This window comes from Notamacropus eugenii, chromosome 5 (assembly GCF_028372415.1).
Source record: "Notamacropus eugenii isolate mMacEug1 chromosome 5, mMacEug1.pri_v2, whole genome shotgun sequence".
NCBI lineage: Eukaryota > Metazoa > Chordata > Mammalia > Diprotodontia > Macropodidae > Notamacropus > Notamacropus eugenii.
This window is the reverse complement of record NC_092876.1, coordinates 151,860,620-151,885,568: the sequence shown is the minus strand read 5'-3', so window position 1 is coordinate 151,885,568 and position 24,949 is coordinate 151,860,620. Positions and strand designations below refer to the sequence as shown.

At 37.1% G+C, this 24,949-nt stretch overlaps 1 protein-coding gene across 4 annotated transcripts in view; it reads right to left on the bottom strand.

Annotated features, from left to right (window-relative positions):
• PDGFD (platelet derived growth factor D) overlaps positions 1 to 24,324 on the bottom strand; it is a 322,482-nt gene extending 298,158 nt beyond the window's left edge. For 2 of the 4 annotated variants that reach the window (XM_072611232.1, XM_072611235.1), the window contains exon 1: positions 23,767 to 24,324. In XM_072611232.1, the coding sequence (XP_072467333.1) occupies positions 23,767 to 23,890 (124 nt within the window). In that variant the 5' untranslated portion in view covers positions 23,891 to 24,324. The remainder of the gene's footprint in view (positions 1 to 23,766) is intronic. The other 2 variants (XM_072611233.1, XM_072611236.1) reach the window with 1 other exon arrangement.
• Between the last annotated feature and the right edge of the window lie 625 nt (positions 24,325 to 24,949).

Here is a 24,949-nt window from a genome sequence, read left to right as displayed (position 1 = left end):
GAGGTGAAACAAGGATGCCTGTTATCACCACTGTTAGTCAGTGTTATACTAGAAATGTAAGCTTTAACAATAAGAAAAGAAAAGTAAATTGAAGGAATTAGAGTAGACAATGAGGACACAAAACTCTCACTGTTTGCAGATGAAAAATGGTATATTTAGAGAATCCTAGTGAATCAACTAAAAAACCATTTGAATTAATTAACAATTTTAGCAGAGTTGTAGGATACAAAATAAATCCACATAAATTGTTTGTATTTCTATATATTACCAACAAAGCTCAGCAGCAACAGATAGAAAAAGAAATTCCATTTAAACCAACTGTAGACAATACAAAATATTTGGAAGTATACTTGCCAAGACAAATCCAGGGACTCTATGAACACAATTACAAAATACTTTTTACACAAATAAAGTCAGATCTAAACAACTGGAAAAATATCAATTGCTCATGGTCAGGCCAAGCTTATATAGTAAAAAAATGACAATTCCACCTAAATTAATTTACTTACTCAGTGCCATACCAATCAGGCTACCAAAATATTATTTTATAAAGTTAGGAAAAATAATCATGAAATTCATATGAAAGAGCAGAAGGTCAAGAATATCAAGGGAATTAAGGAAAAGGCAGGAGGTGGCCTAGCAATACAGAAGTAAAACTACACTGTAAAGCAGCAATCATTGAAACTATTTGGTGTTGACTAAAAAATAGAGTATGGTGGATCAATTGAATAAGTAGGCACACAAGACACAGTAGTAAATTGTTTACATTGTTTAATAAACCTAAAGAGTTCAGCTTCTGGGATAAAGATTCAGTATTTAACAAAAACTGCTGGGAAAACTGGAAAAGAATATGGCAGAAACTAGGCCTAGACCAACATCTCACACTATAACAAGGTAAGATCAAAACAGTTGCATGATTTAGAAATAAAAGATGATACCAAAGGCAAATTGGGAGAGGAAGAAATAGTTTACCTGTCAGTCTAGGGAGAAGGGAAGAATTTATGACTAAACAATGGACAGAGTACATTATAAAATGCAAAATGGATAATTTTGATCACATTAAGTTGAAAAGTCTTTTGAAGAAATAAAACCAACACAACCAAGATTAGAAGGAAAGCAGAAAGACAGGAAACAATTTTCACAGCAAGTGTTTCTTACAAAGACCTCATTTCTCAAATATGTAGAGTACTGAGTCAAATTTATAAGAATGCAAGTCATTCCCCAATTCATAAATGGTCAAAGGATAGGAATGGGTAGTTTTCAGGCAAAGAAATTAAAGCTATCTATAGTCATATGAAAAATCTAATCACTATTGACTGGAGAAATGTAAATTAAAACAACTCTTAAGGACCACCCTCACACCTCTCAGATTGACTAATATAACAAAACAGGAAAATGATAAGTGTAGGAGAAGATGTGGAAAAATTGGAACACTAATGTATTATTGCTGAAATTCTGAAGTGATTCAACCATTCTGGAGAGTAATTTGGAGCTATGCCCAAAGGGTAATCGAACTATGTATACCGTTTGATAAGCAATACCACTACTAGGTCTGTATCCCAAAGAGATCATAAAAAAGGTGAAAAGGGCCTTTGTATACAGCTATATTTATAGTCGCTCTTTTGCGGTAGCAAATAAATGGAAACTGAGGGAATGCCCATCATTTGGGGAATGGTTGAACAAATATGGTACATGGATATAATGGAATACTATTATGTTATAAGAAATGATGAGCAGGCAGACTTCAGAAAAACCCAGAAAAGCTTTGATACTAAGTGAAGTGAGTAGAACCAGGACAACATCATACATAGTAACAGCAACAATGTATAACGATCAACCATGATTGACATTGCTCTTCTCAGAAAACAATGATCCAAGACAATTTCCAAAGACCCAGGGTGGAAAATACAATCCACATCCAGAGAAATTGCTATGGAGTCTGAACGCAGATGAAAAAATACCATTTTCACTTTGTTGTTGCTTTTTGTGGCTTTTCCTTTTTGTTCTGTTTCTTTTTTCATAACATGACTGGTGCAGAAATATGTTTACATGATTGTACATGTATAATCTATATCTGATTGCTTGCCTTCTTTGGGAATTGGAATGGGAGGGAGAAAAAATTTGAAACTCAGAATCTTATAAAAAATGAATGTTAAAAACTATCTTTACATGTAATTGGAAAAAAATATAATTATTTATCCCAAAAAATAATAAATAGAGCAGTATCTCAAATTCTTTGTAACTCTCAGTCAGTTGTATAACTATACAATGTTTTTGCGGTATAATTTCATCTGTAAAAGCTTAATTTTTTCTCCTCATGCTTTCAATGAGAATAAAAGGAGAAAGCCTCTTCAAATAGGTTAAATGAGATAGCTAACATATATACAAAAGTGTAAATAAGTGCTACGTAAAAACTAAATTATTTATTTACAAGGCAGTCAGAATGGGTCACAAAGTTTCAGATGGTAGAAATTAACTGCCAAGCGATGAGAATCTCCAAGAACAATATTTCTAGATATGCCTTTCCAGAAAAAAGTCTAATAACCTGATGGTGTCTATGATGCTAAAGAAAACTCGAATATGCTTGTTTATTTCACTGAATAGAATGTTGGGGTTGGTAGGGATGGGGTTACTTCATTATCGAGACTATTTTCTACTGGCAAAGGAAAGCACTATGTTGCCAAATGCTTGCAAAGGAAGATCAGGTTTTTAATTTGGGAGAAGGATGGGGAAACTAGGCAGAAGGAACTTAATTAGCAAAAATAAACATACTTAGAATTTATATAACATGTTTTGCTAAGCACCTTCTGATGAAAAGTTGAACAATTAACTGACAAATCTAAGATTAAAAAAATTCCAAGGCAAAATTCTTAGGATATTGTATGCCCTAAAAGAAAATTCAGGTTACTAGGATTAGGCAATCGCAAGTATGTTTCCCAAGTATGAAGAAGTGGGGAAATTTACATTGAAGTTTATCAGGATTATTTGATGCAGATTTCCAAAAGGAAGAATTATTTATTTCAGGAGTTGGCACATTAAGGCCCTGGACCTCCTTCTGTTAACTATGAGGGAAGAATATTTTTTCATATATATAAATAAAATTTTATTGTATTTTGAAATGCATTTTTAAATTTTCAGTTTATATGGCATGGAGACGTAGGCAGTGGGCATGGATCTCACAGGCCATATAGAAACAAGCAGTAGGCCCAGACTGACCCTCCATTTCAGTTGGAAAACCCCTCAACTATTTAAATTTTTTAAAAAATTGGTTGTAAGCAATTATATTTTAAAACATTAACTTATCAACTAGCAGAAATCACTTGGAGGATACTGGTATTATTGCCGTTGACTGAACTGATGATAAATTGAGCACTAACGAGTCAGTCAGTAAATAGCCTTTTATTAAGTTCCTCCTACATGGCCAGTACTGTGTTTAGCACTGGAGGTACAAAGGAAGGTAAGAAGATTATCCCTACTTGCAAGGAACTCACAGTCTAATGGGAGAGATAATATATAACCAATTATGTAAACAGCTATATTTAGGATAAATTGGAATTAATTAATTGTCTCTTTTTAATTTTTTTTCTTTTAAAGGTGATAGCATATGATCCAATTCATCGATTCCCAGCTACTGTTTTATGTTCTGTGCAAATTAGCTTGATACACAGCTGAGGAATTCTATCACTGTTTCCAAATTCAAGCACAACCTCAAACTTCTAATAATCTTTAGTTTTGAAACATTCCAGAATTATAAAAGATTCTAAAAGTAAATGAAATGGAAAATAAACTTTTGCTTTTCTGTTGTTGGACTTTTTTTTTGGTTGGATTCAAGGCCTCTATACAACAGATGTTAGATTCCCTTCAGAAGAATCTATGCCCTTTAAGCCTATAATAAAAACACAGTGTTCTTCTTGATCACTCAAGGTCAGCCACCCTCGTGACTTCTCTGGATAGTCCACTTGGCATCATTTCCACTCAAAGCAATATCCCTGACCCTTTGTCTACTCAATAATTTCCGTTCCATTAATAGGAAGATGCCTGGCCCTCTGCCCTTACTCACACCACTCAGTGAATTAGTCCTCTCATTTGAAACACTTGGGATCCTCATTAGGTCAATTCCCCTGACCTTTCTCATTGCCTGACCAATTACTTCTATATAAGTTTCACCTTCACAGTATATAAAGAAAAGTTTTCATTAGAAAAAATTCATAATAATATCAAAACCCAAATAATGCTAAAACAAGGTGAAAGCCAGAGCCAGAGATAGAGACAGAAGCAGTAAAAGAAACAAATAAATTGTAGTATTGTGGCTTTAGTCACAAAATTTCTGAAGCCTATGAAATAAAATAAGAGGAAAGAAGAAGGGAAGGCTAATGACAAATTAACTCTGTTTATCATCTTGTGGAACACTGGTATAGATTACAATCACTGACCGCCTAAGCAATAATCTCCCATTACATATTTGTCCTTATCACATCAAAGGATGAGCATTGGAAGAAGCATTTGAGATTATCTAGTCTAACCCTCCCAGAAGAGGGAACTGAGGCCCCAGAAAGATGAAAAGACTTATTCAATATCGTACTGAGAGGAAGTGACAAAGCTAGGATCCAAATCTACATTCTAGGATTTCAAATCCAATCTCTACTCCACATCATGTTGCCTCCATCCTTCCAAATGATCTTATTCTCAAAGATGCTGCCTTAACCTAATGGACAAAAAACAAAGGGATGAAAGAATGAGCTCCACTACTTTGATGGACACTTTTGACTATTAGTTGCTGTTTAGCCATTTTTCAGTCATGACCAACTCTTTTTGGCCCCATTTGGGGTTTTCTTGATAGAGATACTGGAGAAATGGATTGCCATTTCCTTCTCCTGCTCATTTTATAGAGAAGGAAACTGAGGCCAACAGGGTTAAGTGACCGGCCCAGGGTCAGACATATAGTAAGTGTTCAGATTTGAACTCAGGAAGGTGAATCTTTCTAATTCCAGGCTTAGATCTCTACTAACAATACCAACTAACTACCCTTTGACCACCAGGCTTTACTCTAATTGGTAGATGCAAACGTGCATCTTCCTGCTTAACAGACCCAGACTCACTATAAGGAAACAATCTTGTATAAATACAATGGCCACAGTAATAACCTTTACATAGTGCTTACTATATGCCAGGCACTGTGCTAAGTGCTTTACAATTATTATCTCATCTGATTCTCACAACCACTCATAAAAAGGTAGGTGCTATTATTATCTCCAATTTTATAGTTGAAGAAACTGAAGCAGACAGAAGTGAAGTGACTTGCTCAGAGTCAGAGAGCTAGTAAATGTCTGAGGCCAGATTTGCACTCAGGTCTTCCTGAGTGCAGGCTCAGAAATGTATCCACTGAGCCATGCACATATCCCTTCAAGTCTTAACAAGAATCCCCTTTAAAAACATACCTGAGAAATGGTCATCCAGCTTTTGTCCAAAGTCTTTTAATTATGAGGAACCCACCATGTTCTGGTGTACTTTGAATGACATTTGTAACTATAGTGCTAAACTTTTTACTGATACAACACTAATTTTCATGGGCTGTGAAGAGAATGCAGGGATGGCCCCTCACATGTCAGGTGGGACCCCTCTCTTCAATGCATGAGAGGTCATAGATGAGTAGGCATGTATAGATTTCTATCTCCATCCTAAGAGGTAATCCCTATATGAATGTTATTCTAGATAACTGCAGCAGCCCCAAAGGAAGTGTATGGAGAATAAAAAGAAAGTTGTTTTTTTTTTAATAAGCTCTTTGAAATTCTCATAGGAGCCTGACTTATTTACTCATTCAAATTTTCCATGACAATTTATTGGTCAATGGATAAAGCTCCTTAACTCAATTATTCTCTACATTCTCAACACTGTTGTCTTATTTGGAATAAACACAAAAACATGGAGCTGATCTCTATTAAAATCATTTTGAGTTTCTGATGAAAACTGCATGAAGAAAAGCTGACTTATTTAGAAAGATGATTATATAGCTATATAGATAGCACTAATCAGTGAAGGTGAATATTTAGTCGTGCATATGGAAAGCTTAGCAAGCTTTTTACTCTGTAACTCAGTGACCTATTTCGCAAAAGTTTTCAGAAATAACACTCATAGGAGAAACTTATTTATTCTGCTTTAGTGATACTTTCTTAATAAGTAACAACTACAGAAAGGCTTGTTCACCTAGAAAATAAAGAATTCTCTACAGAAATTGAGTGGAAAGTTGGAATGGCTTCCTTTGTAATCGGTAATCAACTACCAAGCTTTTGATAATCACTGTATGCCATGCACCAACCAGCTCGTTCAGGTTGACAGAATTTTCCCAATTGTTATATATGTATCATGTTGTTACTTATGACTATTGACTTAGATTTAAGCGAGGCAGAGTTGCACAAGTCATCAGCCTCATTCTCTCCTCTGGAGTCATTATTGTCCAGTGGCAAGACAGAGTCAAGATGGCTGGTGATGGCTCAGGATGCAGTGGATGACCTTGGTGTTTTCAGTGTCTAATCAAGCTCTAAGCACTGCACATCACCTGCTTCATCTGCCTTCATGGCCGTTGGAATAAACTGTTCTCATCCACCCATTCCACCAGAGCAAGTCTTCACATGCTTGGGGTAGACACCCTCCTAACTCACCAATGGGTTGGAGACCCCTTGATTACCCTCAACCTGGTTTGGCCCATCTACCAAAATGGTTTACCAGGGTGTGGCCACTGTGCATGTGGCAGCTTCTTAGAGTCACAGGTGAGAGTTGGGTGGAGGAGATGGACACCAAAGGTGGAAAGAGCCCCGTAAAGGGCTCAGAAGCCATCACACCGAAGGTACTAGTCCTCACTGAACACATCCTACAGACTCTGAGGATCACCTGACAGGATAAGGTACCAGACACTGAAGTCCTTGCTTGAGTTGAACTGCCAAGCATTCAAATTATTCTTCAGAGAGTGCAACTCTGATGAGCTGGCCATGTTATTCAAATGCGAAATATATGCTTGCCAAAAAGACTAATGGAGAACTCGCATGAGGCAGGTGATCACATGGTGGCCAGAAGAAATGATACAAGGACACTTTCAAGGTCTCTCTCAAAAACTTTGGATTTGACTGTGCAACGTGGAAGACTCTGGCACAGGACCACTCAGCATGGCATGCCCACATCAGAAAAGGTGCTGTGCTCTATGAGCAAAGCAGAATTGAGACAGCACAAAGTAAACATAGGATGTACAAATTTGGGATATCCACCCCAAATATTCAAATGGACTCCTGTGCCCAACTTGTGGTAGAGCATTCCAAACTCGTATCAGTCTGTTCAGCCACAGTCAGACACACTGAAATTTCACTTTATCGTGGTGATGTCATTTTGGTCCTCTTTGAGAACAAAGGACAACAACCAGCCAACCATGACTATTGAATAAATGACCATTTCCAAGATGTTTTCAGAAATGACACAATTATTGTGCCTATGTATGTGTGTGTATATGTGTGTGTGTGTGTGTGTGTGTACTGGCTTTATGTTTCTAAAGGGTCTTATTGGAAAGTACAATAGCTGTACAATCACTGCTCCATCATTTCCCCGACATGTCTGCAGTGTATATGAACTTTACTCACATAATCTTATTTTCTCCTCCTGATTTCATTGTATAGAGCTTTGATAATTATTACACTTTTTAAATAGACAGTGGTAGTGTTGAGGATACAGAGCTGACCTTGAAGCCCCAAAGTCCTGCTTCTGTGACATACTTGTGGTGTGACCTTGGGCAAGTCACCTACCTTGTCAGTGTTCTAGGCAAATCTAGAAGACTATAATTTGAAGGAGTGGTGCAGACTAGACTCAAAAGAGGGAGTTTTCCCATCTGAGTACCCTAGACCAGTAAAAATCACTATCCTATTTCCCTAATAAGTATGGCAAAAGAAAAACTTGTCAAAAAGTAGATTTTTGCTAGCTAATTTAATAGCTATTTTTGCTTGTACCTTGCACAAAAGAACGTGTATATTCATACATGCATCATATAAATTATAAATATTTCCTGCATAAATATGTTGTTATGAATATTATAATTAGAAATATATGTATCATATAAATGTATTGAGAAGCACCTTTGTATAATAGGTAGGCATGTTTGAGACCCAGAATATGCAGGTCCAAGTTCCACCTCTGACATATTAGTTAATCCTAAGCAAGCTGCTAAACCTCTTGGTGTTCCTGGCAATCCTCAAAGCAGGTACTGATCTTCATTGGTGGAGACAGTTTTCTCATTAGAAGTTCCCTATACCAATGAAATTACATACTCAGTCTATAACAATATGCTATATTACATACATTTGCTATGTCCATGCATGCACAAATATAATGCACATCATACTAGAACAAAGTTTCCAAGTAATATTTCCTAAAATGTCAAATCTGAGTGAATCCAAGAATCATTCAATTCTCTGGCTGACATGTCTGATGGCATGACTATATTTCTCTAAAATACATTACCACAAAGCACATAGGAACAGGGGATCTTGTCAGCTTAAATCCTCATTGGAAGCAGGCAGGATATCAATACACAAACATACAATAGTAGACTGGCATTTGGGGAAAGATGCACACAGATGTACTCTGTGCATTATTTGAATTTGTTGCATTATTCAGAATCTATCCAGGGGTCTCCAGTGAGAAATTCCTCCAGCAATAAGACAACATGAAGTTCAAGCAAATCCTGGAGCTGTCCATATCTGTGAGGAGCAGCAGACTACATTAGAGTTTAGACAACAGGTATCTGGATGTTTAAGTTCTAAATTTATTACTTAGTACCTGTGTGACCTTGGGCAGATCACTTAACATTTCTGGTCTATAGTTGTCAATCAGTGGCTATTGTCTGGGTTCTCTTTAGGAAACTTTCTTCCATCTCTAACCTAATCCTCTATGACTGCTTTTAGTCTTCTCAAGCCTGACTAAGCCTTAAACTTTTTTGCATTTTTCCTAATCAGAAATATCAGATGCCCAGAGTACCTGAATAACATATGATGGGTCTTTAAGTTTATATGCTCTAAGTTTATATGCCCTAAGAGAGGTAATAGAGACAGATGAACTTGTTAAAGAACACATACTCCCAGGATGCTTCTTCCTAAAATCCACTTTAATCATGTGATTCATTGCATAAATTCCTTCTCTTATACACCTTTGTTAAAGTTCATATTTCTAAACCTCTTCCCAATCTCCACTCCATGCAAACTGATACCCAATACTGTCCTTGTGTTTTTCTATCTCTTTATTTTTATTCTTGCCATACCTCCCCCATTTAGAATGACGTGCTTGCATTTCAACTTACCAATTCTTCCCTAACCTTTAGATCCCATTTCACATCTCAGGTCTAGGAAGCCTTACCTGAGCACCGACCAGAAGTTATTGCTTCTTCTTTTGTTACATCTGACTTTTGCCTGTTCTTTATCTCTCATATCCAAATTAGTCACCAAGTCCTACTGATTCCACCAATGTAATATGGATGCCCACCATATAATATGGAGACCACCACTTTACATATTGCATCATTACTTGGAGTAATTGTGGTATTTAATTACTTGTAGTAGTGGTTTCCTAATAAATTTTTTTCTCTCCCACTCGTAAATACCCTGCACATACCCAAATCCATCCTTTCTGCAGCAGCTGGAATAGTCTTCTTTATGTACTGATCTGATCATGTCACTTCTATTGTCAAAAATCTTTAGTGGATCCCTATTGCCTACTAAGGAAAGAACAAATTGCTTGGCTTTCAAGGCTTTTCAAAATCTATGTCTGACATTTCCAGAATTATCTCAGATTATCCAAACACTTTAACCTCCAGTCAAATGAGAGTGGTCAAGTGCATACAACACTGGCCTGGAGTCAGGAAGACATGAGTTTGAATTTGGTCTCAGAAACTTATTAGTTTGTGACCCTGGGCAAGTCACTTAAGCTCTGTTTCCCTCAGTTTCCTTAACTGAGGGACCTAGGAAACTAGAGCCCTGGGGTTTATTATTCTGTACCTATTTGACTTTGGGCAAATCATTAAGGACCATTTTATGGTCCTTAATTTCTTCACTTATAAGTTGATGGGATTAGTTTAGATGATTTAAAAATATATATGTTTTAGTTTTCAACATTCATTTCCATAACATTTTGAGTTCATAATTATCTCCCCATCTCTCCTTTCCCCACCCCAACATGATGTGTAATTTCATAGTGACTCTACATATACATTAATATTAAACCTATTTTCACATTAGTCATTTTGTAAAAAAGAATTAGAAGCAATGGAAGAAACCACAAGAAATAAGAAATCAAAAGAGAGAGAGAGAAAATAATATGCTTCGATCTGCATCCAGACTCCATCGTTCTTTTTCTGAATGTGGACAGCATTTTCCATCATGAGTCTTTTGGAGCTGTCTTATATCCTTGCATTGCTAAGAAGAGATAACTCTATCAAAGTTAGTCTTCATACAATGTAGCTGTTACTATGTACAATATCCTGGTTCTATTCACTTCACTCAGCATCATTTCATATAAGTCTTTCCAGGTTTTTCTGAAGTCTGCATGCTCATCATTTCTTACAGCACAACAGTATTCCATTACACTCATATACCACTATTTGTTCAGCTATTACCTAATTGATGGGCATCCCCTCAATTTCCAATTCTTTGCCACCACAAAAGAGCTACTATAAATATTTTTGTATATGTGGGCCCTTTCCCCATTTTTATGTTCTCTTTGAGATGCAGACCTGGAAGTGGTATTGCTGGGTCAAAGGGCTTACATATTTTTATAACCCTTTGGGCATAGTTAGTTTAGATGTTTTCTAAGTTCCCTTGCAGCTCTAACCTAATCTTCCATGACCCCTTTTAATTTTCATACACCTGAGGGAGCCCAACAGTCACAGCATAATAGCAACTACCTTGCAGGGTTGTTGGGAGATCAAATAAAATAACTGTAAAGTGCTAAGCACAGGACCTGGCACATAGTAGACACTACACAAATGCTTATTCCCTTTCCTTTTCTAACCTCCAGGTCATTCCCCATGCTGGAATACCCTCCTTCCTCTTGCTCACCTGAAGAATTAAAAATAATATGCATATCATGTCTTTCTTCTTTTCTGTTTTAAAAGACCTGTGAATTCAGTACTAAAAGAACTTCTGTGAAGTAACTCCCTCTATAAATGTAGATTAGCAGCTTCTGTGCAATTTATAGCACTGAGGAGCTTCCTGGGAGCTCTGCAGGTCAACTGACTTGCCCAGAGATACAACTCCATTATGTATCAGAGGAAAGTCTTGAATCTATGTAGTTCTGCTGCCCAAGTTCACTCTATCCATTACATACACAGTCTCTTATTTATGGCAGTGGTATTTTATAGTCTATTCTATCATATACCTTATCCCCGATAGGCTATGGGAGAATGTCTCAGTAAACTTGGTATGCCTCCAAACTTTAGTGTCTGGACACAGGCGATTTATACATTTGTTCAAATCAATTTAATTTTTGGATGAATAACTGAATCTGAACACAAAGAAACTACACATACATTCAGATACATAATTTAAAGTGCTTGCATTAAGCAATTGTATAATTCCTTATCTTTGTGACATCATTCAGATTTGGAAAAACAGCAATTTTTTAAGCAAGGCTTTAAAAAAACAGAGAAAAATAGGATCAAAATGAGCTTTGACAGAGTATGAAACTCATTTCTTACTTTTTACTTAGGGTAAAAGTGCACCTAACTATGTAGACATGTGTTTCTTCAAAAAGATTTTCAGGAAATCCCCAAATTCCCCTCATTCCATGTTTATGCATTTTTCAACATGAATCCTCTTTCAATATGTCTAATTTAACTTTTTCTTCATGCTGATATCACTTTCTTTTGTCCTTTCTTGAATGGAAAATGTGAGAGGTTGTTCCTATAAATAATTTAAAATTATCTAGATTGCACACTTCAACCCTCTCTGTGGCTCTTCTCTGGACACATTATGGACTCTCAATAAACACTGGGCAGCAACCACAAAACCAGGCTCCCACATTCAGCATGCAGCCTTCTATGCAACTGAGGCCAAAGAAGACAATCTGGTTTTGAAATAACAAAAAAATATGAAACTTGCCATCATGTTTTGATTTACTTCTAACAAAATGCTAACATAGTGTCTACACTATATTATTTTATATCAGTATGAAAGCACGTTGTCAATAAAAATCATTTACTGAAAAGACTAATTCTAAATCATTCCAGTTTCCTCTTTCTCTAATGTATCCTCTAAACAACTACCAAAATGGTCTTCCTAATGCATGTCTGAGCAAGTCATCCCCCCAGTCAAAAGTATTAAGTGCCATTGATTCTTCTCAGCCTCTTCTGCTGAAACATCATCCATGTCCCTCCCCTCTAATCATGGGTGCACCCCAGCCTCTGTTCTAGGCCCTCTCTTCTCTACCTTATTTTTCTTAATCCATTGATTGATCATCACAATGACCAATCATGATCTTACAAAAGCTCTTCTGAGCAAAAGGTGAGATTCAGGGAGCATAATATACATGCATATGTACATTCATATATATAAACATGCACACATACATAAGCATAGACATGTATGTGCCTGCATATTTGCACATATCCATATTCATATTTAGAGAGAAAAAAGAAAGAAGAGAGAAGAAACTGCCAAAATCTGAAATTTTGTGACAAAAATATGAAAATCTGTATTGCTTAACTATGAATTTGTGTTTTGTGGTTGTTTTACTTTTTTTTTCTTTTATCCATGATAGGGGAGAATATAGGTAGGAAATAAAGCATATTAATTGAAAAAATACAATTTAATTTTTAAAATTTTTTGAATACATAGGGGCTGGTGAGATCATGCAAATTACCCCTAAAATCTACATATACATATTTCATCTCTCTCCTGGGCTCTAGTCCTCTGCAAAAATTGCCTGCTGAGCATCTCTACCTGGACATCCCATAGGTATCACAAATTCAACATGAGTTCATTTTTAGATATTATTTTTAACCTAAAACTTACCCTTCCTCAGAATATCCCTAGTTACCATTCTTATAGTTGTCCAGATTCATGATGTAGGAATCATTCTCAATAACTGACTCTTTCCTAGCCCTTGTATACAATTAGTTGTCATATATTATCAATTCTACCTCCTTGACATCTCTCATATCTGCCTTCCCTCCACTGATATTTTCCACAGTGTAGTTACTCCTTGCTTGGACTGTTGCACTAGCTTCCTAATTGGTCTCCCTGAATCTAATCTCTTCCCTCTCCAATTTATCCTTCACACACAGCTGCCATACTGCTATTCTGAAAATACTGTTCTGACCACCTCACTTCTCTGGTCAAGAAGCTTCAGTGACTCTCAAATTCTTCTAGGTTAAAATACAAATTCCATTGTTTATTTCACAAACTGCATCCAACCCATATTTCTGGGTTGATGGCTTACATATTACTCACCTCCATTCATTCAAATGTAGCTTACCTAACATCCTATAGAATGTCTTCCACATGCAGCAGTGCCGCTCCTTCTGTACTTTGATAGAGGCTGTACACCACACTTTTCCCGCCCCCAACTCTACCTCTTAGAATCCTTACCCTCCCTCAAGGGTCAGGTTCCACCTCCTTCAAAAGGCCTTTTTTTGATTCTCAAAGTTGTCAGTGTCCACTCCCCCCAAATTCCTATGTATAGATACAGACAGATCTGTGTTCATATATAGTTATACAGAATATCTATATCCTGAAGAGGCCAAAGCCTCCTATTGCTTCCTGGGCCTTCTCCAGTCATCCTAATGAATATCTGGTCACTGGACCCAGATGGCTCAGGAGGAAAAAGTGATGCTGGTGACCTGCACAGTTCTCCCTCATTCAAAACGAAGTCAAGTGCAAGTCATGTCATCATTTCTCTGATGGCACGGTCTTCTTCTGCAAAGAAAGACGAATACACATACATGTATAGATATATATTCTGTATAACAACTATATATAATATATGTGTATGTGTATACACACATACATATGTGTATATATATATATATGTACATTCTATATTTATTTATCTGCAAACATGTTACATACTCCCAGCAGAATGTAAGCTCCTTGATAATAGACAGTCTGACTTTGGTTTTTGTTTACCCCAGAGCTGAGTATGGTGCCCATCCCCATAGCAGGTGCTTCATGAATTCTACACAGAATCTGGGAATTAGCAGGCCCCTCAGCAGCCATCTAGGCCAATCCTTACTACCATATGCCCTACAAGTGGATGTTGCCTCTGTTTAAAGAACTCTAAGGAGGGAGAACCCTCCCTGTCCCAAGATATTCTGTTCCACTTTCAGACTGCTCTAATTATAAGGAAGTTTTCCTAAGTCTTCAAGCCTAAAGTTGTTTCTTTGCTACACCTACCCATCCCTCCTAGGTCTTTTCCATTGGGTCAGATAAAACAAGTTTATTGCTAAATACTTGAAGGAAACTCTCAGGAATTGCTTCCCCTCTCTTATGACTCTTCTCCAGGACAAAATTACCAGTTATGTCCTTAAACCCTCATATAATATGGCCTCAGACCCATCACTATTGTGATTTCTATCTCTTGGATACTTTCCTGTTTATCAGTGCCCTTTTAAATCTATGCTGCCCAGAAGTAAACACAATACTCCAGGTCAGGTTTGATAAGGCAAAAGTACAATGAGATGATCATCTTTCTATTCCTAGAAAACTATGTATCTCAGCACATCCCAAGGTTACATTTGTTGTTGTTTTTTCTGCCACATCATCTTGGTGACTCACATTGCAATTCTTGTCCACTAAACCATAAAGATCTTTATCAGAACAACCACTATGTATCCATGACTCCCCCATCTCATATTTATTTCCAAGTGCAGTATTTTACATTTATCCCTTGCTTATCATCTTATCAGTTTTAGTCTAATGGTCTAAATTGTCAAGATCTTCTTGAATCAGAACTTCTCAACTGTGCCAGCCAACTTTGTGTCACCTAAATGTTTGATGAGTACAACCTCTATATCTTCAGTAAAATCACAGATGCAAATATTGAATAGCATGAGTTCAAGTACAGATCATAGGGATACCCTATGGAAGATCTCCTGCTATGTTTACATTGAAAAATTAACAGCTACTGTTTGTATTGGAACCTCTTCTCAACCCATTTCATTGTATAATCATCTACTGCATATCTCTCCATCATCTCTATAAAAATAGCGTGAGATACTTAATCAAAAATCTGCTAAAGAAAACATTACAAGGTTTAGACCCCAGAGATCAAAGGAAAAGGAAAAGGACTTGTATGTACAAAAACATTTTAGTGGCTCTTTTAGTGGTGAAAAAGACCTTGAATCTATGGTAATGACCATTAGTCAAAGAATATATGAACAAACTATGGTGTATGAATAAAAATCGACCTGAATGAAACAATGAAATGGACATATTCAGAGAAACTTGAGAAGGCTTGCATGAACTCATGCAAACTAAACTAAGCAAACTGGAGAACAATTTATACTATAACAACAGCTTTATAAAGAAAAATAACTTTGAAAATATTGAGAACTCTGATCAATACAATGACCAATAGCAAAGATTCCAGAAAGCTTCTTATTAAACTTGATCTTTGCATCCTTACAGAGAGTAGATGGATTCAGTATTTAGACTGAGAAATATATGTGTATATATGTATGTGTATATATATATATGTATATATATATACACATACACATATGTATATGTGCATATATAGGTATATATGTATATACACATATTCAAATACACATACACACACATATATGTGTGTATGTGTATATATACATGTATACATGACATGTTCAATACAGGAATTTGTTTGGCTTTACTATGCACATTTGTTACAAGGGTTTTGTTTTTCTTTTCTTTATAATGGGGACAAGGATTATAGGAGAAAGAGAAAACAATTTTTTTAAGCTGAACAATAATAAATGTAAAAAAATTGCCAAAATATTGATAAACTCCACCCAGGGTATTACCCTCAGTTTTACTATTATAATAATCATTTCAAAGAAGGAAATATAGTTAGTGTGATATGACTTTTTCTTGATCAACCTTGAAGATTCTTTGTAATCACTGCTTCAGTTTTAAAATGTTCAGTAAACATCTCTTCAGTGATTCCTGCTGGGGATTTTTATGGTAGTTAAAGACAACATTATTGGTCTACAATCTGCAGACCTCTACAATTTCTGTTTATGAAAATTAAGATAACACTTGAACTCTGAAATTTGCTTTCCCAAAACTGATGATGCATACATATCACACTATGTACAGATTTTTCCTCTTCATCATCACCATCATCCCACATTTTCAATTGCTGAAATTTTTGGCTTTCCTTCAAGCCCAGTGCATCTGCCACTTCCTTCAGGAAATTTTCCCTGACACTCTTTTGATAAAAATTATACCTGTGTACATTTTTATTTTCCAGCATACTATAAGCTCCTCAAAGCCAGGATGGTATCACTTGTGGTTTTGTATTCCTAGTACCCAACATACTGAGCAACACATAATGGATACTTTAAAAAATAGGTACTTTACAAATAGATACTTTAAAAAAAGCTATTTTCTTGAATTGAATCCCTGCTTTCTCTGTTTTAGAGTGCTTTGTCTGGATGTCTTTGGCAGCTAGGTAGAGCTGGAAGTACTGCCAGACTTAGAATCAAGAAGACCTGAATTGAAATCCTGACTCAGACACTTAGTAGCTTTATGACATGAGCAAGTCACTGAAACCCTCTGAGTCTCAGATTCTTTATCGTTAAAATAGGAATAATAATAGCATTCATCTCACTGATTGGTGTGAGGATGAAGTGAGATAACCTAAAGCAACCTACAATATGGAAAGCATTTTAAACCTGTTAGCTATTAGCTCTTCTTTGCATTACCACATTTGTATACACATCATATTCCTCTTCTTTATATTCTAGACAGTAACCAAGTGGTGACTGTATACCTAGGACCATATGCTTAGCCCAGTCTCTTGTACATAGCAGTCAATTAATAAATATTTGTTGATTTAATTTTTAATGATTTTGAATGAAAGTTATTTTTCAAAAATGAAAGTCAGTTCAGCCAAATTCTCTGGCCTGTAATTACACAACCTTTCCCTTTCATTCTGCATAAACTATCAAGACACAAGATTAATCTATCATCTTTAAATATAATTGTATATCTCAGCATGGCTGAAGGAGGGGAAGAGAGGAAGAATTACTAATATATGCAATATCCATGCCTGCTAGAAAGAAAGAACTATTCATGCATGGCAAAAGATCAATCCTCAAAAGATATCTCCTACTGTATATGTGTACTTTAGAGTTCCCTTGTTTCACTTCTTTATTTATAACTTACAGTTGATCCATGGAGAATGGGACAGAAGGCCACATGGGGAGCAGAGTATGTTTTCTCTGCAGTACTTCTCTTGGATTCCTTCCCTTCTGTCATCAAATAGCATTCCCCTGTAGCTTTCTTTCAGAATATGTCCTTCATATGAGTTAATAAAAACACTACTTTAAAAATATACAGTCACTTTTAGGTTTAGCGTCATTTAGAAAAGTTATCACATATATGATGAATTGCTTTTTATCAATCAAGTGCATTCAGTTACAATATCAGCTGTTTATTGTCAACAAGAAGTACCTCACAAGATCATCAAAACTATTTTCCTCCCGACTTGGTGGCTCCCCTCTATTCCAAAGATGCTGAACTTTAATTGTAGTCATCTTTGGACACCAAAAGTTTGAAGGTTCTAGACTTAAAGTAGCCAAGTTCCAAAAGCCCCAAGAAGACAGAATACTAGAAGCAGTTAGAGGGGATTATGTCTTAACAGTTGAGGGTATCTCAAAGTGGAATGGGCTACTTAGGGAGGTAGTTGATTACTCACCATTACAGGTCTTCAATCAAAGGCTCTAGATGACTACTAGTCAGATTTACTATAATTGGGCATTTTTTCATAGGTTGTACATTAAGGTCATTGAGTTCCTTCATAAATGTAACTTTGTGATTGATTCTGAGGTCCACTACTATGTACAACAATGAAGAAAATGATCTTGGACCTCAGTCTTCCTTAGAGGAGGCTAGAGGAACACCCTTACCGCCATCCCACATTATCAAACTATCTCTAAATCCAAACCTTTGTGAAAGAGGTTCCCAGGAAAAGTAACGAGGTAATTAATTGGATCACAGCTCTAAAGATGGATGAGACCTGCGAGGCAATCTAGTCCAATTCCATAATTTTACAGATGAAAAAACTGAGATTGATTTGTGTTAAGTGATTTTCCCAGGGTCACACAAGCAGTAGAAATAAGAGGACCCAGGATGTCTGACTTGTCTGCTATCTTTCTACTGTGCTATTGTAATTCACTGCAATGGGTACATCTCAATTGCCAATGATTGCCTAGGACTTCCAGCCAGGGAAGCAGGTCCAAACAGATTCAAGTTCTCATCAAATATAACTGCTCACCCAATCACCAGCAGAAAACGTCCCAGGTCAGCTCAGAGATCCCCTTACAACTGGTACTTGAACAATGGAAACTCTGTGGTTCATATTTACTCTAAATAAAAATTCTCAACTTGTTTTGGTCATAGACTCCTTTAGCAGTCTGGTGAAATCTACTGACCTCTTCTCAGAATGTTTTTAAATGCATAATACGTATAATATTGCATAAGAAACAAATTATATTTAAATAATTATCAAAATATTTTTAAAGTAAATTTAGAGACCCCAGATTAAGAACTCCTGCTCTAAAGTGAAGTCAACTCCTGGAAATGCCCAATATTAGAAAAATCAGTGGAAAAAGGGGTCAAGACGAGGGCATCATGAGTCAGCTCCTGGGACTTTTTCTAGTTTGGTAAAAAAAATAGAATTACATGACAAGATCTTGGAGCCACTGCTTTGTATTCCTCAGACAGCTTTAATGAATGGAGTTCAAAAGGTGAACCACCTAGAAGAAAATGACATAGAATATGACTAAGTTCTCTAAACAATATACAAAAATCTAGAGTATTATATAGGATGTGACTCTGAAACCAAGAATCTTCAGAGGGGCACAGGGGAGCCACTCAATGCTACTCATGTAAGATCAGTGACCCCAAATTGTGTTTCAGAACAATAGGCTTAAATTTTATGAACGTAAAAAGGAAAAAAAAAAGTAGAGCTTCCTGTAAGGCCATCCGGAGAAGCCTAAGCACGGTAGGCATAGCTCTGATTCACATCTGGAAGGGGTATTTCCCTATTATGAACTATTCTATTAGATAGAGCCCAGAAATCTATTAAAGTCTACCTGTAACCTCCTTTCAATTAGTTGACTAATTCTTATGAAGTCAAGATTAAATCCCAATTAATTTCTTGAATCAAAATGTTAATCTTGAGAATAGGTTGTCAGACACATTTTAAGATGTTTTTACCAAGTTCTCTTTTAAATTTTCATGTTCCTTAAGGTTTTATCTTTGAACCCAATTCACAGAGTTATTATCAGTTGACATGGCTTATTTTAGAAACACATGACCATTTAAAAAGTGTAACAGTTATAGTAATGGAGCTTCTTCCCCCTCCCCCACAAGAAGTAAGAAAAATTCAAGTCCTTATAATACATATACTATCAGAAATGGTCAATGTGTTGTTTGGATATGTGAAACTGCTACCCCTTTGTTTTTTAATCATTGTTACTGGGGAATAGATGGAAGGGGGACAAACTTGGAAATAAAGTTTATATAAAAACAATAAAAATAAAATGAAAATGAACTTAAGAGGTACTGTAACTGTAAGGACAGCATTAGACATTCCACAGATACAACAGTTGATTCTCAGCTACTTAAAAAATTCTGAATGGTTCTAAATTCAGTATTTGAGTCATCCACACCTGTACTTTCTGAAGGCAAGACAAAATCAAAAGCATGTCAGATTAAGAGGTCATCCACAATTTTAGCATCCTTAGCTGGGAGTTGTACCTAGTTACTAGTTACCTAGTTAGGTTTAGTAATCAGAAAAAAAAAATCAATTTAATTACTATTACAAAACTTCTGTCATTTCAGGGACTAAAAAGTGGAAATCTGGAATCTTTCCCCCTAGAAACCTAGAAATATACTTAAAAACTAAGGCAATTTCAATAAAGAACAACACTAAAAATTATGACAATGAACAGGAGAAATTACTAATGCACTACAGAATCTTTTCATTCCTCTAAAATGCGGGACCTCAAAATTTCTTCTTGAGGATACAAAATCCAAGCCTACTATTCAAACTACCATGAGTAGCTGTTTAAAAAATGAAAAAGGCAACACAGACTTAATTTTAGGACATATCTAAAGAAAGCAAAGGGGACAGGCCAAAAGGATCAGGTAACTTACTGAGCCACTACCCAGGCAGGAGAGGAGGACTGAGCAATCCATGCTGATACCTGTACATGGTATTGCCACATCCTCCATTAGGCTAACCTGGAAACTCTGGATAATCACAAATGCTGATGCTATGAGTACACTCACAATGTCTTTGGTCTTCCCTTTGCAAGGATTATCAAAAATACCCTATAGATCCAGCACAGAATAGACAAAAAAGCACTGGATTAGGAATCTGGAGAGCCAGGCTCTAGTCTCTGCTGGTACTTTATGACCATGTGGCCATGAACAAGAAGTTACAATCTCCTTGAACCTTATCTCCTGCAGCTAAAAATAAGGCTAAAAAACTAGATCACCTACCTCCCAATATTAATATTACTATATTACTATTCCTAAGAAAGAACTTTTTTTAAAAAAAATTGTGTTAGTAAAGGTTGAGGTTTTACTAAGGAGACTTGTCTTTATCATATCTGCTTGGGGGCTGTGGATAGAATCTGTGATTTCACTGTTATAGAGTGTTCTCATTGAGGACTCCTCTTTATCAATGGACTTAGAGAGCTGCCAAAGTGGAGAGTTGGTCTATTGACTTGGCTAGTATGCAGCAAGTGTATGTCAGAGGTAGAACTTGAACCCAGGTTTTTTGAGTCCAAGATCAGTTCTCTAGCTCATACACTCCATAGCCTCTAGTTTTTTTCTTCTATCTTTGCTTATTTAATAACTAGGTAACTGCCCCTCTTCTACCTCCTTTCACCATCACTCCCACAGAGGAATGGAGTTGAGTAGGTCTCATTGCATTGCCTTTCAGTGGGATGTTATTGACTTTTGAACTTATAAGCAGGAACCATGATGAATTTTAAGATCTTTATGGAAACTTGTAAATCACTAGTATCCCGTATGACAGATTCCCTAAAGTAGTAAGTGACTCTCTGGTTGGTAAGTATCATTGTTACTATTCACAGGCCTGGATACTTACCAGTTATATTACATTATTTTTGTAAGTCTATTATTTATAATTATGAATGTAGTTCCCAAGGACCTGCTTTAGTAACTTGCATCTTTGTACTGTTGTAAAGTTTGCAAAGCATTTTACATATGTTAATTGATATCATTTGTTTCAACTCAAAGATCTACATAGTGCAAGTATGGCAATAAGTTAAGCATCCTTGGAACTGAAATACCATTTATTAGTGACCATTTCAATGTACAGGATGACACATACTCAGGGAAATAGCTTGGTAACTTCACCAATTCTGAAGACTCTATAAAGAGGCCATAAGTAATCTCTATTTAGTTATGAGTAGAAACCATTTACAAAGGAATTCCCCTTTAACACTCTTCCTAAAATCTGTAAAAACTTGTCATTTAACATGGGCCATATTTAAAATCCTTTCAAAAAATGGATCACTTCCTTTTGGAGTTACCCAAAATATATGTTCCATTCAGGATCATTAACTGCACACTATGTAAATTTGTTTTGCTCCCTCTTCCTTGCCATCTTCCAACCCTCATCCCATCTATTTTGGTTGGTGGATGAGTCTGGCTTTTGTAAAGTCTCAAGCTTTCCGGGCTGATCAAAATTTGAACTAATATCAACTATTTCAGTTGTTAAAAAGGGCTAGTTTTAAATGCCAGGAAATCCAGGGCAAGTTTCAAAATTCTGAAAAAACAAAGTACTCCCAAATTTACATCCATCAAATATCCTAACAACTGAAACAAAGAATGAGTAACTTTTCTTCCAAGAGGTCATATTCAAGCATGCAGATCAATCTGTCAAGACTTTCTTATAGCTGATTCTTGGTTTTGTGAACTATTCTTAGATACTTCCCACTCACTCCCGTGACTTCTTCTAATTGATACTTGGAGATATAGAATTATTACCCAGCTATAGCTAAAAAAATGAAAATGAAATATAATTGCTATTCAATAAATACTCACAAGAACACTTTTACTGAAGAGTTTGAAAAATGTAGTATTTGACCTTGAGGGTGGGTGGGAGAATTGAGAAAGAAATCTAGGAAATCTTAAAATCCCAAGATCTAGCAAAGTTGCACTTGAAAATAATCTCAGCCTCAATATTTCTTTCAAAGTTCTAACCTGATTGTTGTATTACTTCAAGGAATGATTGGAGGTAATTAAAGTGTAATATAGGAGCTTCTTCCACAAAAGTACTATGTTGAAATAATCTCATTCCATGGAGTACACCTTTGGATAGGACAAGCAAACAAAATGCAAAACAAAACTTCTCTTTGTTTTTGATGAACATAGCATACCCTAAAATCCAGAGTTTTGTCATCATCAAAAGTTTTTCTTTCTGCAAGCAGAAAGGTCCCTTAGGAAAACTCAAATTAAGTACACTTCAGAAAGTTCTTACACAGTAGCAATATATACTGCTAATGACACAAAATAGCTACTATCTTCCAAGTAATCTGGGTTTGGAAGTTTCTAAGTCACAAAAAGCATAACAGCAAAGATATGAATAAGTGGTGTCCAAAGAGAGACAATGTTTGCTCTCTTGGAAGAGTATAAAGTCAGGGGGGAAGATGCAGGGAAATATAGAGAAAATACAGGTAGGCATCAGATATTCCCGTTACCTGTCCAGAATGTATGCTTTGGATGTGAACTAAAGAAAGAATTCTCTAACAGGCGTTATAAAAAGTGCATTAACTCGACTATTGCCTTTGGAGAGTCTTTGCCCCAGGGATGAGGCAACACTCAAGGTGAAATTCTATCCCTGTCTGGATCCTGACTTGGGACAGCTGTTTCTAGGATTGACCTCTGCTCCTTGAAAAGAGGTTGCAATCCCTCTGGGAAAGAATCTGAAGCTGAGCCTAACAGTGCCCATCAGGACTAGCCTCTTCCCAGCAATGCTGATTCCATTTCAGAACCACCCTGAACTTGAATGAGAAATGCATTTGCGAGGTATGGGGTCTGCAGTTTTCTATTGCCTTTGCTTCCTCACCACAGCCTTTGCCCTCTATTCTTGGGAAAAGGGTTTTGTTTTTTTATAGCTGTTTAATCCTAGTTAAAACTGGGTTAGGGTGTCCACGATGACAAAGCACTACTTTAACAGGACCCAAAGCGTCATGGCAGCGATTTCTTCACTCATCATAATCACCAGCACTCACTCCTAGACTTTCTAGTCTAAAAAGTTAGGAGTGAGACAAAGAAACGACGCAGCCCACAACTTTGAGTAACTGAAGGAAGCAAACCATCCTGGTCTCTGGCATGGCACAGTAACTGGCCACCTAGAGGAGTGAACCATTTGAACCTCCCTCATGGACAATCTCTTTCACCCCAGCCCCAGCTCTACCCGGGTGAAACTGTGGTGAACCCTTGCAAAGCCTTCTGTGCTTAAAGCCACTAGAAATAAAGTTTCAGCATTACTCACCATCTCGCCTGTGGTTAGAGGAGCGCAAGGCTTTAATAGATCCGCTCTGGGGAATCGCCAAAGCGTCCCGATAGCTACAAAAGTTTGCGCACACTACAGTGTACAAGAGGATGAGACGGTACATCGGGATTCTTGTCCCCGGGCCCACGTTGCTCCAAGAAAAACCTAGGCTTCCCCACCAAGGGAGTCCTGCCCCTCACCACTGCCTGCCTTACAGTCGCGCCCCTGGAGATGATCCGCGGCCGCCGCTGGCTGTGCTAGTCTCCGAGTTCTCCCCAAACTTCCTGCATGCTGAAGTTTGTAAGCCCTGTGGGACTGGACGAACAGCAGGTTGATTTCCTCCCCACAGCCCCTCCGGTGGCCAGCAAGGGCAGCTGCAGGAGGATCCAGATGTGTCTGTGCCGGTCCTGGTCCAGACCCAGCATGCGCTCCCAACAGAACCCGCGCAGCCGCCCCTGCAGTCAGCCTCTGCCTCGGAGCTGCGCATATAGCATGCTCTGGGAAGCTAGAGGCTGGAGTGCACAAGCTTCCTCCAGGCAGCTGAGAGCTGCCCCGGCTACTGAGCATGCCCAGTGTCGAATTGGAAAGGAACTCTTTCCCTCTTGGGGCTTGGACTGGGACTTTGAGTAAGAGAGTTAAAGACGTTCAGGAAGACAGGATTGAGGTTACACCTGGAAAAGGAGAGAGACCTGGGAGGAGCAGGACTGGAGCTTCCACTTGGATCCTCTCCTGCCCCGCCCACATGCCCAATCCTCTCTAGGTTTATCATCTCAACTTTGTCCAACCTGAATAAGTTTTTTTTTTTTTTTTCGAGGTAGAGGGGACTTGTTACAGGAGAGGATGGGGATGACCCCAGGTTGACTATGTTCATTCATTCATTCTTCAAATATTTATTAGGAATCTCCTATGTGCAAAGCACTAAGTATTTAGGAGCTACAAAGAGAAGACCTGAACAAAACAAAGTGTCATTAAGACGATAGTGTAGTATTATAGAAAGAGTAATGCTCTGAGACTCAGGAGAGTTTCCAGGCTTTATTCCGCCACTTGTCAGTAGACAAGGGATCCTGACTCTATCCAAGGTTCTCAGAATCTGTTTTCTTTCTTGGATAATGGCAATAATATCCACCCAACTTACTTACACAGACTTACTCTGAAGATCAAATGAGAAAACTCCCTAGAAAGT